General features: G+C 39.7%; 1 protein-coding gene across 2 annotated transcripts in view; it reads right to left on the minus strand.

Moving 5' to 3' along the window:
• The window catches only part of dscama (Down syndrome cell adhesion molecule a), a 187905-nt gene that overhangs the window by 16329 nt on the left and 156481 nt on the right, over positions 1-15095 (minus strand). For both annotated transcript variants that reach the window (XM_086057565.1, XM_086057564.1), the window contains exons 14-21: positions 14671-14799; positions 13820-13987; positions 10298-10368; positions 9163-9406; positions 8643-8789; positions 3053-3208; positions 1150-1283; positions 472-625 (exon numbers count right to left, since the gene is read on the minus strand). In XM_086057565.1, the coding sequence (XP_085913691.1) occupies positions 472-625; positions 1150-1283; positions 3053-3208; positions 8643-8789; positions 9163-9406; positions 10298-10368; positions 13820-13987; positions 14671-14799 (1203 nt within the window). The remainder of the gene's footprint in view (positions 1-471; positions 626-1149; positions 1284-3052; positions 3209-8642; positions 8790-9162; positions 9407-10297; positions 10369-13819; positions 13988-14670; positions 14800-15095) is intronic.

Below are 15095 nucleotides of genomic sequence, written 5' to 3' on the forward strand. Positions count from 1 at the left end.
ATTAGGATTGAGCCAATTTCCTCTTCTTCTTCTTACAGATCCTTACATTCGAGTCACAGATGGCTGCATATCTTCTTTCTCTAATGCAGAGATAATGTCTAAAAAATACATTCAGAAGCAATGTGATCCCCCTGATAAGAGTCAGGGGTCGTGACACCTGGTGGTTTATCTGCATATGCCATCATCCACGCTCACGCTAAGAAAATGATGTGGAAATAAGATCACACGATAGGCGTGAGCATTTTGCTGAGGTCACTACATGCAATGTAGTGATCGTGTGAACCGCCATAAATGATGTAGCTTTTGTTATAATCTTTGGAATTTTATTCAATTGACAGAAACCTACTGTTTCTGATACTGTCGTCTTAAACTGATGCCCCACAAACCAAGGAACACTTCAGACTTACAAAGCAGCAGAATCGGACAGTCGTCATTCGTTAATCATTTTCAAAGTTCCATTGTTTCACTTGCCTTCAGCCATGGGTTTAACGCTGATGATTTTGCTGGCATTTCCACGGCCGGCAGCAGTGACGGCCACCACCCAGACACTGTATTGCCGGTTCCTGCTCAGGTTGGGGATCCGGTAGAAGAACACATCTGGGGCGGCTTCAAACTCACTGCTGACCTGTGTGTTGGAAGACATTCCAGTCAGACTTTTCTATTACAATTAAAAATCTTTCAGGAACAATCATCATTACCATACAAATGCATATATATATATATTATATAACTGCGCACCATTTTTCACCTTAATTCGTTCGGTGCTCCCAATAAACCTCGACTCAATTTGCACCTTGTCAAAAATGTATTTGATAAATCACCTATCTTCTGTGGTGCATCCTTATCAGTCAAGTATACATATAAAAAAAAACTATCTCCCTTAATACTGTGTTTGTGAAACTATGGTGTACAACTCTAACCTTAAGTTTGGACATTCCAGTTTGACTTTTCTGTTACAACTAAAAAATAATAATTCAGGAATAAACCAGTCACTGCTGCACTTAACTAAAAAATTCTGAAAAAAGTGATGATGCAATTAGAATTTAGCTAGCACAATAGTTTTGACATACAGTGCATGTAGTTAAAATACATACTTTTTAATTTCACTCTTTGATTATATTTATATTACTGTACAGTATTATGTATTACCGTGGGGTGTGGGTTGGAGCAGAAAACAGTGTATTTCCTGATGATGCCGTTCACTTTAATAGGAGGAAGCCATGAGACAAACACCACTGAGTTGGAAGCAGCTGCTGCCTTCACACCACCAGGTGGACCAGGAACTGAAATACAAAGATGATACCGTACTCTAGTAGTATTTACTATATTTTTCAAACATCAGGGTTTCCTGCTACAAGAGGTATAGCGTTCCACTTAAAGCATGAAAAACACAGTATATTGTTGCGAACATTAGGACCCTGCCTGTCACCCAGCAGGTAGGTGGGGTTTGAATGCAATGTTGAATGGTGATTCATTCATTTGTTGGCAATTGAAGATTAAAGAAATGTGTTCACAATCAGCAGCAAGTGCTTCTTCTTTCTGCCACATTGGTGACCCCAATGTGATCTAGTCATTCAACTAGAAACAAAACATTTGAAAAATGGAAAATTGCCATTAATTTCATGCAGTTTTAAGACAAAATGCTGTATTGGATTACAGTGTTCCTCATTTATCTCTGGAGTTACGCTTAAAAAAAATACCCACACCAGGTGAAATCTGTGAAGTCGACAGCTTTATTTTGTACATTTATTAACACTGGTGGAGCCAGAGGGGAAGCCGGGGTGACACTGCCCCCCCCTCAAATGAGATTGGACCCCCCACCCCCCAGGTGCCAAATAATTAACATATCACGACAGCGCAGTGGCGCTGCACGTCTTGCAATGCAGACTGCCAGCATTTTTTTCAGACGCATACAAATTGTTATGCCCCTCCTGCACAGTAGCTGGCGCTATTTACCACAAAATGTTGTAATCCACCTCAATAGAAGTCTGGAGAAGAAGAATCTCTCGAGTCCCAAGATTACACGTTTTTGGCAATGTTTTAATGGTTTCCCCGTGAGATGTGAGTGACTATTTAAAATGACTTTTATGTTCAGATAGGTTGTTTTGGACGGACATCAATAAGCTAACGTTGTTTTGCACAAGCTAAAAATAAATGCATGGGCTGAATGACGTGAAACAGTTCACGGAAATACGCAGCGGCCTTACAAATTAAAAGCAAAGATTTCAAAATAAGATATAGTTAAAAATCACACAAAACAGCTTAAAGAATACTTAACACTTACCCTAACATTTTTAGTTTAGAATTGGGGGATTTAATAACATTATTATTAATTAATAACATTACTCACATTATGTAGTTGTAAATAAAGTACAGGTAGTAGTAGTAGTAACTAATTTATTTATTTTTTTCAAAGGGTGTGTATAAAATGAAACAAGGGGAGAAAATATGAATTGTTCCTTAAACAAAACAAGTGTGGGCGAGCAAATTTCATTCATGTTAAACACTGACGTTAATTATTCATAGACTTGTGAATATTCTTTTTTTTACATTTTGTTCATTGTTAATAAAGATCACCTTATGTGCAAAAATCTGCTGTGTACTTATTATGTACTTAAATATATTTCAACATTTAGAGACTCCGATTGAAATGATTTTTATAATAAAAAATTATTTGGCATAGTTGGATACCCTGAAGTATCCTCTTGACCACGCTCCCCCCAATCATCCCCCAGATCCCATTTATAAAAGTGTGTTTATTAAGGCTGTAAAACCGCTCACCGCATACTTTAAACACTTTTCTCAGAAATGCATGAACATTTTCTCTCATTTCACTCATTTAAAAACTCTCAATGTTCAATCCATAGGAAAAATAGGTACACTACTGCAAAAAAAAAAAACAAAGAAACATGCAATATTGCACACAGAAAAAGCTGTGAACATCCTTACAACTCATAATAAAATGTTCATCACACTGGTCCATTCAGTGCAATTTCTATTATGTGATAATTTCATTTCCATCAGCCTTATATTTACGGAAATGGCTGCCTACCGTCTTCCTTGGTGTGGATGTAAATCTGTTCACTGCGAACACCGTCGCCTGCTCGGGTGAAAGCTAACACCTGGATGCTGTAGTTTGTGTACTTCTCCAGTCTGTCCAACTCGAGTGATGGCTTAGAAGTTGTTACATTCCTGATCTCTCCAAGCTCTGAGAAAAGGGTATGAACACAATTCAGTTAGGTCAACTTCTCTCTTCTTGTAACCAAACTTCCTGTAGCTGAACAAATTGTCACCATTGCTCTAAACATGCGCAGTGTATTAGGTTGTGCAGCAGATGACGCATAGTTGATGGAAATACTCTGAGGCTCAAGGGTGTCAAAGCCTGACCTTTAAATGGTTGAAATGAATGTCAAATTCAATCAGAATGTTTAAGCAGTAGCTGGTGTTTTTGTGGCCCACAGGTAGTGACACTACATCACTGTGTGAGAATAATTGACAGCTACACATCTACCTTCCCCGTTAGCGAGAGTACTAAACAAAACAGACACCGTAATAGCATCAATAAGAAGTTATGTCAGCGGCGCGGGCAAATGGAAGAAAAAGAAAATTGAAGACGAAAAATGGTCAAAGGAGAAAATAAATTCCATTTTATTTTATTTTTAGCAAGTTTGTTTAGCCTCGGGCATTTATTTATAGATGTTAACCTTCCCTTGGCCAGCCCCTAGTTCATCCAGTATAATATGTAAATTATTGTAGAAAATGCTTAAAAGTGACAAATTTGTCATTGGGTACAAGCTTTAAAGAGACACTGTACATCACAATTTTTAATATAAAAAGATTAATTTTAATATTCTGCATTACTGCAATATTACTGTAATAAAAAAAAATAGGAATATTCACTCTTGGTCTATTTGCTTGATAACCTAAGGAGCTTTGTCTTTCTAGGAGAAATTCTAAAATATTTTGAGGCTCCGGATATTGAGACAGAGGGATCTTTGGAACTTCCTGACTAGAAAGCCATAGGACCATCACATCCCTCAGGAGGACCTCCTTCTGACCAGGAAACCCCAGGACCACCAGAACCAGACTTGACACGTGATCTAAATATTTACATGGTCAGCAGCCTGTTTTTGGTAACCCAATAGATCCTGCTGACTAGCCATAAGTTCTTTCTGATTCATTACTACTGATGTAGTAGGCAGAGGGCCACTTCAGATTAGTTCAGATTTGACATTCCCCAAAAAAGAGGATGGCAGAAGATTCCAAAACGTTAGTGAATGGGGAAAAGATAAAGCAGACTCGGCTTATCTACTCAAAAACAAAAATGACAATGCCCTTTACTGCTTTTGTTGCAAGTTATTTCCAAAAAAGGAACATCAATTATTGACAGAGGGACTGAGAGACTGGAAAAACGTAGGCATACTTCTGAAAAGTCACGCTATCTAGAACATACAGCACACGTCCTGTGTTTTTTCTTTTTTAAGACAAAAAAGGTTGTGCTTTACCTTGACTAGTTTTGGCGACGACTTCCGCCTTCCTCAGAAGCTGTCAAACTGAAAGTTGTGACGTGTCTTATCAGCTGATGTTCCTGGGTGTAGCCGGCGTGGCAGAGCTGTCATGTGACGCTCCACACCGACTACGCCCTCCATCGCTCGATGATCTACAGAGAAGTGGATCCCATGTGTGGGAAAGTTGAAAAGTTCCTTCATCCCTGACACATCCAGTGCCCATTTCCTGATCTTTATTGCTTCTTTTCTCCAACTTTTGTATTTTTGTTCTTCCGTTCCAATGATGCTTGCTTTGTCCCAGTCCATAATGTGGTTTTCCTGTTTGCAGTGATCTGATATGGCGGATTTTAGGTTTTCTTGTGTGGCCTTTTCCTTTTCTGTTCTAGTGTAATGTGTTGCTGTTTGTTTGTCACATTCCTTTAGTTGTTCTTTTTTTCTTATGTTGAAAGATCTTCCTGTTTCCCCAACATATGTTTTATTGCAGGTTTTACAGGGTATTTCATATATTACTGTCCTTTGGATGCACTAATTCCTGCCTTAGTTTTTTGTGTGGCTTAATTATTGTACCTATATTGTGTTTTCTCATTGCTCGGTGTATTTGTTCTGTGACACCTCCAATATATGGTAATGTTATTGTTTCCTTGTATTGATTGTCTGTTCTTTTAATTTTTTTCTTTTTTTCGTTATTCTCTCTTTTGTTTATTTTTTACCTGATTTTTGCCTTTTTCTATTGCCGATTGTGGATATTGACCTTTTTTTTTAATGCTGTTTCTATATGTTTTTCTTCTCTCCTTCTGTCGTCCATGTCCGTAATAATGCTTGTGGGTTAGAATAATGTTCTAACAACTGACAGTTTGTGTGCAATGGGATGTTCTGAGGTCCAAAGTAGATACTGGTCCATGTGCGTGGGTTTCCTGTAGACTGTGGTCTTGATGCTGCTATTTTGTTCGTGGTGAATACTTATGTCCAAAAAAGCGAGTTGTCCTTGTTGTTTTTCCTCATGTGTGAACTTGATGTTTCCAGTTTTGTCCATTGTTTTGAGGTGGTATGTTAAATCTTGTGTATGTCCCTGTGGTGATGGCCCTCTCTTCCAGGTGAAGAAGTTGCTCATGATGGCTGAAAGAGGATCTCCCATGGCAAAACCTTCCTTTTGTTTATATATTATGTTTTTATATTGAAAGTATGTGGATTTTGCTACAAAAGTGAGAAGTTGCATAATGTCTACTACACACACCCTAAACACACTAAACAGGGACGAAGGAACTTTTTAACTTTCTCACACATGGGATCCACTTCTCTGGAGATCATCGAGTGACAGATGGCGTAGTCGGCATGGAGCGTCACGACAGCTCCGCCACGCCGGCTACGCCCAAGAACATCAGCTGATAAGACACGTCACAACTGTCAGTCGTCGCCGAAATTAGTCAAAGTAAAGCACAAAAAATGTTGTCTTAAAAGGGAAAAAAACACAGGACAATATAGATTTGTAGACAAGATGATTTTTTTTTTTGCCATACAACACACATGGCAAACTAGAAAGATTTGGAGCTGCGTTTAGAAACTGGAAAGACAATAGATGAAGCTGAAAGGACATTATTGGAGGCTGAAAAGAGGCGCTGGAGAGATGTCCTGATTTGCTTAATCTCCATCATACAATCTCTAGCTGAGAGGGTCATTGAACACATTACACCAACAAAACAATGGATTTTTTTTTTTTAAGAGATGGAGCTTCTTGCTAAATTTGATCCCATCATGAAGCAACACAGTGAACGTGTTGAAAGTGGCCAGTTCAGTCATTCTAGCTATCTTGGAAATGTCATCCAAAATGAACTTATTGGTTCAATCAGCAGGAATATGTTGGAGACAATGGTAACTGAAATTAAACAGTCCAAATATTATTCCCTCATTTTGGACTGTACTCCTGATGTAAGCCACCAAGAGCAGATGTCTGTTATTATAAGGACTGTCAAAATGAACAAAGCACCAGAAATCAAGGAACATTTTATGGGCTTTCTTGTAGCTTCTGAAACAACAGGTCTTGGTTTGTCATCTCTGATTTTAAACACATTTATGGAGCTGAATATTCCCTTTGATGATTGCAGAGGACAATCATATGATAATTGGGCCAACATGGAAGTGAGGAGCAAAGGAGTTCAAGCTAGGCCTCTTGAGAAGAATCCTCGTTTGCTTTATGTTCCAAGTAGAGCACATTCCCTAAACTTGGTAGAGGCTGATGCAGCAAAAGCTTCAACAGATGGCATCAGCTACTTTGGCAATGTACAGAAACTGTACAACCTTTTTTCTAAGTGAACACGTCACTGTTGGACTCAAGACGTGGAGAGACACACGGTGGGAGAGCCGTATTAACAGCATAGAGGCCGTGCGGTACTGGGCCTCTAATATAAGGGAAGCATTATTGGAGGTCAGGGAGAAGATGACTGATCCTCTGACCAAGGCTGAAGCCCAAAGTTTGGCAGAAGAGGTTGAGTCATACCGATTTCTCATTTGCACAAATTGCACGGTAGTATGGTGTGACATTCGAAACCATGTGGACCATGTCAGCAAGGTCCCGCAGTCCAGCATGAGGTGGCAGTTGACCTCATCACTGAGGCAAAAACATCCCTGACTAATTACAAGGGAACTGGCTTTGCTTCCGCTCAGGTCACTGCTAAAGAAATGTGTGAGGAAGTGAATGTGGAGGCTAAAAGACTAAGACGCACAAAAAGGCACTTTGCCTATGAAGCCCCAGAAGAGCCTAATGTAGATGCCATGAAGAGGCTGGAAACATCATTATTTAATGTTGTTGTTGACAGCCATTGAATCCTTGATGGATAGGTTTGAAACACTAGGTGAAGTGAGAGCCAGATTTGGAGTACTGCTCAATTTCCAAAAATTGGATGATGAGAAATTGTGCACCCAATGTGACAACCTCTGTAGGACATTAAGCACTGGAGATGAAAGTGACATTAATGGAAAGGAGCTGGCTGTAGAGGTCAAAAACTTGCCAAGCCTGCCTTCTGATGACATGACTGATTTTAAGCTCCTTGCTTTCATCCACAAGAAACGTCTGGTTTCCCTGAGAATTGCCTGCACTCTGCCTGTAACTGTAGCCTCAGCAGAGAGGAGCTTCTCGAAGCTAAAGCTCATCAAGACCTAACTTAAGGACATCCATGGGACAGGATCGCCTACTGGTCTTGCACTAATCAGCATCAACCATGAAGTAGGCAAGCAGCTGTCATATTAGGACATCATTGATGACTTTAGAAAGTAAAAAAGCCAGGAAGCAGACATTTCGAGGACAATCACTGTGACTTTTGCAGTAAATAAACTATTACATTACTTTTAGTGTATCGTCAATCCGTCACCGGAATGGGGCGTCCATCATTGATGGATTGCCAAATTTATTGACAGATTTACGATTACATTGACGGACAGAAACCCCCTTCCCTCAATGCTTAGCTTGTCAATTGTTTTAAGTTTCCTGTCAATCGTCAACAAAATGGGCGTCCGTCATTGACCACCTCTGGATATTAAATTGTAAAACAAACCTCTAAAATATTACTAGGGATATTATACTGTCCACTTTGATAAAACACATTGTTGTTTTTCCACACATACTGAGACCTACTGTTACCATGCAAACTCCTCATGGCTGTCAAGTGCTTAAGCATCCATGTTTAATGTGCAAGTCAACAAGATGTGACAGGGCAAGGGTCAAAGGTAATTGTGCTGTCAAAATCAACTCCCGCTCACGCAAACCCAACTTGTGACAATGGCGTAGCATGTTATTTGACATCCACATGGCCATGGAGAATTTTAGCCACAAGAGAATTATTCCCACAATGCACCGGTGCGACTCCAAGCTACTGCTTACTCACCAGCATCAGTAACAACCTTATTACTCAGCATAACACAGCTTTTCTTAGCTCATAGCAAATTTGAAAATATGCAGAAATTATGTGATATCATACTGAGACCAAGCCAAGTCAGAGTGTACGCAAATTGCTGCAAGCTAGAGGATGCTCAGTAATCAGAACATGAGACCCATTTCTAGTCTAGAAAAAATAAACCAATGCAAAGACCATGGTGCAGTTATAAAAAACATTTGATAACAAATGCAAAATGCAACAGTACCTCCATCGGGCAGGTTGGCCCAGTAGATAACCCTGAAGCCCACCAGGTTGCCATTCAGCGCATCTTTGGGAGGGGTTAGCCAGGATAGGAATATGACCTCTGGAAAAGTAGCTGTGGCTTGGACGTGTTCTGGAGGACGACTTGGTACTGGGCAAGGAGAAGAACAGGAGACGTGACAACGTACACAAACAGCAGCCACTCTAAGAGTAAGAAGACATTGTAATACCATCTCATATCCACCAAGTTGTAATGTAACCTTACAATTAATACTCTAACGTGTACTCACATTGCTCACCTCTTTGATATTGACCACAGTAGAACAGTATTTTGCTATTTGGAAAAGTTGTAAAATAAAAAAAAATAAAATTAATAAATAGAATGTTTTGGTTTGGATTCCATATCCCCCCAAAAATCAAGGAGCAATTATGAAAAAAAAGCATAATTTTCTCCCGTCATTTGCTGTCAAAATATGGCCTATTAAAAGGAGTCCAATGGTGAAGCTTTTTCCCTGCTTTCTTACCATCCTCCAGTGTCGTGGCAGCCACCTCAGTGGAAGATGGCCCAGTGCCTGCACTGTTACTGGCTTGCACCACAACGCCGTACTGGGTGAACTTCTTGAGGTTGTCCAATACCAAGCTTTCTGCGTTGTCCCCTGTCGTCTCCACGCTGATTACGCTAAACTGGTAGTTTCCACCTGAGCTGTACTCTCTGTAGCCCACTTGGTAGCCTTTGATTGCACCATTCTGGAGGTGTTTCTTAGGTGCCTAGCCGAAAGCAAGAGGGGTTATTATTATTGGATATGTTCTCAATACTATGAAGTTCATTAGACTACAGTATTTGTCAAATCTATGAAGCTTGTGTTTCCACTTAAAGTTTCCCTGACCGAAGTATTTTTGCCAGTTACATGGAGATTTTTAGCATAAATCAGAAATAATAAAAATAATAAAATACCAAAATACATTTCAAGATAATAATATGTTACATGCGCTCTCACGGGTCTAAACACAGTATTCTGATTATAGTAGTTTTTGTGAAATAAGAACCAAAATCCAGCCGTTTTTATCCATCTAAGGGGGTGGATATTTTGCCACTTGCTGTTGAGTGAAAATGACATCACAGTTGCTTAAGGCTCAGGCAGTGACCAAATACAGCTCAGCTTGCAAACACAGGTTTACATGACCAAGCTCAAAAAACAGGTGAGCTGTAATTGGTCATAACCTGAGCAACTCTGATGTCATCTTCAGTTGACAGCAAGTGTCAAAATGGCTGACCACCGAATGAAGCACGGCATCGGAACAACGTATCGAGACACTTATTGCTGCGAGCGCTCGACACCTGCCGAGCGTCTGCTTAGAGCGTGATGTCACTAGATGTTCCACCAGATCCAGCGAGACATCGGGACGACCAATTGTGATACTTCTGCCGCGAGCACTCGAGCGTCTGCTTCGAGCGTAACATCACTAATGATTACATTGATTGACGAAAAACCCCTTCTGTCAATGCTTAGTTTGTCAATTATTTTAAGTTTCTCATCAATCTTTAACAAAATGGGTATCTGTCATTGACGGCTTGACGGAGCATCCGTCAATGTTGACAGAATGCCCACCTCTGCAATGTAGCTAAAAACATTTAGTAAAGATAATATAGTAACTTACCCTCCAGGAAACTTTGATGCTCTGGGAGGAGAGGGCCTCCAGCTGCACATCCTGAGGTGGTCCATCAGGGGCTGGAGACAAATTTACAACACTTTTAATTTATCAGCAATCTGTCCACTAAGACAAATATGTTTAAGTGTGTCTGGACCTGCCGGGTTGAACAAATGTGAGGGGCTGCTTACGTATGAGTGGAAGTGGTAGTTGGAAGATGAATAGATAGGGGGCTAATTTGCAGAAAGGGGTCCAAACGGACTCAATTGACCATTCTATTGACAGTTACTACTGAGGCCGCTAATGGAAAAGTTCTGCTTTTAGTGCAGGGTCAGCGTGTGTTCAACAGAGCTGATGCTACCAGGATGTTAATGAATTGACCTCGTCTTTGGTGACCCTCTTCTCACTTCTTCTTTACTTTCTGTCTGTGTTTAGATCTGATGCTTATTGCTATTATTGGTTCACTGAGTGTAAATAAAGTACAATAACCAGCAATTAATTGACATGCTGCATCTATTAGAGGGGAAATGCGAGTTTAATGGTACATTTTCACGAGTGGTGTCCAAACTATGGCCCAGGGACCATTTGTGGCCCACTGTTCATTTTTAAGCGGCCCGCAGCTTATACTAAAAATTGCAATTCCAAATAGGCAAATATGCAAATTAACAACTAACTAAACAACTAACAACATTTCTCTACATAACAGTGTGGTGAATAAAGATAATTTTTAAATGCAAAAATGGTTTCCGACACTTTCTGCTCTGACAACAACCCATATAATATAATATAATATTGCTGGTGTGGAGCCGAAACCTTGTACCGCCAAAAGAGTCACTCAGGAAACCCCAAAAATTGAACATTGCATCATCAAGAGAGCAAGCCATTTTCAACACTTTAGATTGGTCAATAATTTGTAAATAATAAATAAAAATAACACCCACACATGTGGACTGACTAATAGTATAATAGCAATGGCGTCGTTAGACCTATTTTACCAGGATCAAGGCTTCCTAAAATGTTCTTAAGCCCTCCCTAAATGAATTGGTTGTGTATTTTTTTAATATAAATATGTATACCTGTATATTGTTGTTGTTGTTTTTTTACTAAAAAGATCAAATCTTAAATATATAGTATACAGAAAGCGAAATGAACTAAATATTCAGGCACATAACCTCATTATTCATGTAAATATAATCATAAATCTGTTGGTTTCCCTTTACTTCCAAGTGTAAGGTCATCCACGCTTCTCGTGCGTCATTATCCAATCCACTCCATCATGTCGAAAACGTCCTCATTAGTAATAATCCAGTCCATGTTTTCACTGTGTCGTCGACTGCGACCATGATTGCAGTTGAACGTGCCTCTGTCAGCCAAGTGTTCCAAATATGCCAACTACAAACAGCATTGAGGAAAATAACAGGACGGATGGGCTGTAATTAATGACTTATATGATCAGAAATCAATTGATTTCCTTCACTTCAATAGTATTGTAGCGAGAGCCCTTGTGCTGATTTGTTATCTAATTCTAATCCATTCCACTTGAACTTCCTTATTAATGATAATCAATTCCATGTTTTCTTGCTTGTTTGCTTGCTCCTAACCTACCGCTATTAGCGTCCATTGTCTATCAAGGCTGAGAAAGGGAGTCATGATGGATATAAGGAAGGAAGTTTCTGAAGAAGAAAGTAAGTCATCATCACTGTCTGTTGGTAGTAACAATTAGTTATCTGTGGCTAACAGCAGAAAGTCCCATGATATATTGTCTAATAATTACTCTACAATGCATGTGAAGTTCCTGGCTGATATAGAGACGAAGCAGGTTTTTAGAGGGAACTTTATGCTTGAATTCACACTAAAGTAAAAAGATCAATCATTTATGGTTGTCGTCAGTGGATGATGATAACAATATAATTGACAATACTAATCCTCCACCAATGTTGAATTGTAAGAAACAGCACGATGAGTAGAGAGAGTAAGTGTGGAGCGATACCTAATGGAGACGTGAGTGTAAAAATCATATAAAACTCAATATGGATATAATATTATGAATATGAAACATGTCAGTCAAGGTGCATAATTTAAGACTAATTTAACCTGAGAGTAATGAACAGAAAGTGGAGATATTTAAAACAAATTTAAGGCAGGCAGCTATAGCACGTCATACACAAGGAAACTCAAAAAAACTCAAAAGAACTAAAGACACATACAAAATACAGAAATAAACGATTTTGGAGATGACTAAAATTAGTAAATAAAACTTACGGTTTAAGGAAAATTATTTGGGGTTAAAAACTTGGAAAGATCTCAATCATAGGCATGGTGAAAAGCATAGTTTTTAACCTGAAATAAAAAATATTCACACTTTAATATTACTTTCATATTAAATTTGGAAGTCATTGAGTAATATTTTCCTTCTTGTCACATATGCACTAAAATATGTAACATGTAACTTCAAATGCATTTGGGAGCCGTTAGTGTTTTGAGCCAAATTCATGTCATTGGCCTCAAATTTATGTCATTGACCTCTCTGATTAGTTAAACAACCAGCTCAGTGGGCTAGTGGTAGAGTGTCTGCCCTGAGACTGGGAGGTTGTGGGTTCAATCCCTGACCGGGTCATACCAAAGACTCTAAAAATGAGACCTGTTTTCCTCCCTGCTTGGTACTCAGCATTAGAGGTTGGTATTTGGGGGTTAGATCACCAAATGATTCCTGAGTGTGGCCGCTGCTGCTCAATGCTCCCTCAGGGGATAGGTCAAATGCGGAGAATAAATATAAAGTGGATGTGAAAATCAGTGAATTTTAATCTTAATAATTAATTCAATGTATCTTAATTGAAAATGATAGGCTCACTTTATGACAACAGTTGCCTTTTTCGCATACAGTTTTTGGTACACTGTAGACAATGAGTACATATATATTTTTGGTTAATTTGATAAAAATGCTTCACCGTATTAAAATACTGACGGAAATAACAACTCAAGTCTAATGATGACTAACTTTTACACAGCATTGTATTTCTTTTATATCTGTCCATCTGTGCATCTCCTAGGGCAGGGGCGGACAAACTCGGTCCTCGAGGGCCGAAGTCCTGCAGGTTTTCGAGGTTTCCCTCTTCCAACACAAGCTGATTCCAAACAACAGGATTGTAATCAGGCTTATGCAGAGCTTGCTGATCATAGATCAGCTGTGTTAGAGAAGGGAAACATCCCAAACCTGCAGGACTCCAGCCCTCGAGGACAGCGTTTGCCCAGCCCTGTCCTTGGGGCTAAGCCATGAAACCGACTGACACCCCTGTATAATAGTATGATTTTTTAAAAATATTAAATGTATCTAATTGTGAGTAATGAGGTTTTGGCCCCACACCAGTGATATGCAATTACTTGATTGACTAATTCAGGTGCTTGATGAATTATAGTTGAAAAAAATAAAGTGGCCCTTTCATTATGATTTTTCTGTATGTGGCCCGTGAAGGAAACACATTTGGACACCATTGATCTACACAGACGATATATACAGTAGCAACCGTTTACCAGCTTCATCAGTGGTGATGGTGAGCTCATTACTGGCTTCGCTCTTTCCGATTAGGTTCTTGGCAAACATGCGGATGTTGTAGGTTGAGGAAGGGTGCAGGTCAATGATTGTGGCCTGGTTGAGCTGAGGTGAGACATCTTTGGTCTTCTGAGCAGTGTCCCAGGAGGCTGTTAAAAGGGGATAATGTGCAGTTTATGGTGGTTGCTGAAGTCAAGGCAGGGGTTAAGTTAAAGGAGCAATCAGAATAGTTTGTATTCACACAAAGTGAGTGCAGGGATAATGAACTCATTCACTCCCAGCCATTTTCATTGAAGCAACCCCCTTCACTCCCTGCTGTTTTACTGAATTTTGACTGATTTGGCAAGGCCCACAGAATATTGTGTTTTATTGCTATACAATCATGGAACTTACCAAAAGAAAGATTAGAGTCTCTTCTTTCAGCAGGAAAAAAAGTATATTTGTATATAATTAATTAACTGTAATTAATCATTTTAATTATCATTAGAATATAGCTAAGCATCATTATTCTCAAATCTGTTTAAAACACCGGGGAATTTTCGCAACATGGCCCTGGTTGATCTCTTATACTCAGCTGCCACCTGCTGGCCGTTTTTTGTAATAACTACCATTGCTTTAAGTGATCTCTTCAGGTCAGAGGCTGCATCAAAGTCTTCTGTATGCTCTAGCATAAAAAAACAAAACAAAAAAAACAGAAAAAACTTATAAATAAGTTTTTGGGACTATGGCAATATTTAAAATAGAACGTTTTTATACGTTTTTGGGAGCAAATGAGGTAATTACGAAAGTGTGATGCAATATGATCAAATATCATATGACACAGTTTCCCTACCTGATTTGTTCTTGCTCTCAATGTCAAAGCCTGTGATTGGGCTGTTGCCATCAAATCCCATAGTCCAACGTAGGGCAATAGTTCTGTCCTTCACTTCTCTGATCTCCACCTCTGGGGGATCTGGAGGCTCTGCAAAAAGTAAAATAAAGTCACGTTTTCACTATTACTACAGTCACAGTAAATGATGATTCTCTCAAATCTTTAAAATCAAATGTCCAACATTTAATGTAAACAAAATCCGCGGCCCCCGGCCCGTTCGCCTGTGCCGCTGCAGCCCCTGGCCCGCTCGCCTGTGCCGCTGCAGCCCCTGGCCCGTCCGCCTGTGCCGCTGCAGCCCCTGGCCCGTCCGCTTGTGCCGCTGCAGCCCCTGGCCTCTACGCCGGAGCCGTCATCCGGGTCCCGCTACCGACGTTGACTTTTGTTTG

The sequence above is a fragment of the Leptonotus elevatus genome, chromosome 16 (genome assembly GCF_054856555.1).
Source record: "Leptonotus elevatus isolate MCC_2025b chromosome 16, RoL_Lele_1.0, whole genome shotgun sequence".
Lineage (NCBI taxonomy): Eukaryota > Metazoa > Chordata > Actinopteri > Syngnathiformes > Syngnathidae > Leptonotus > Leptonotus elevatus.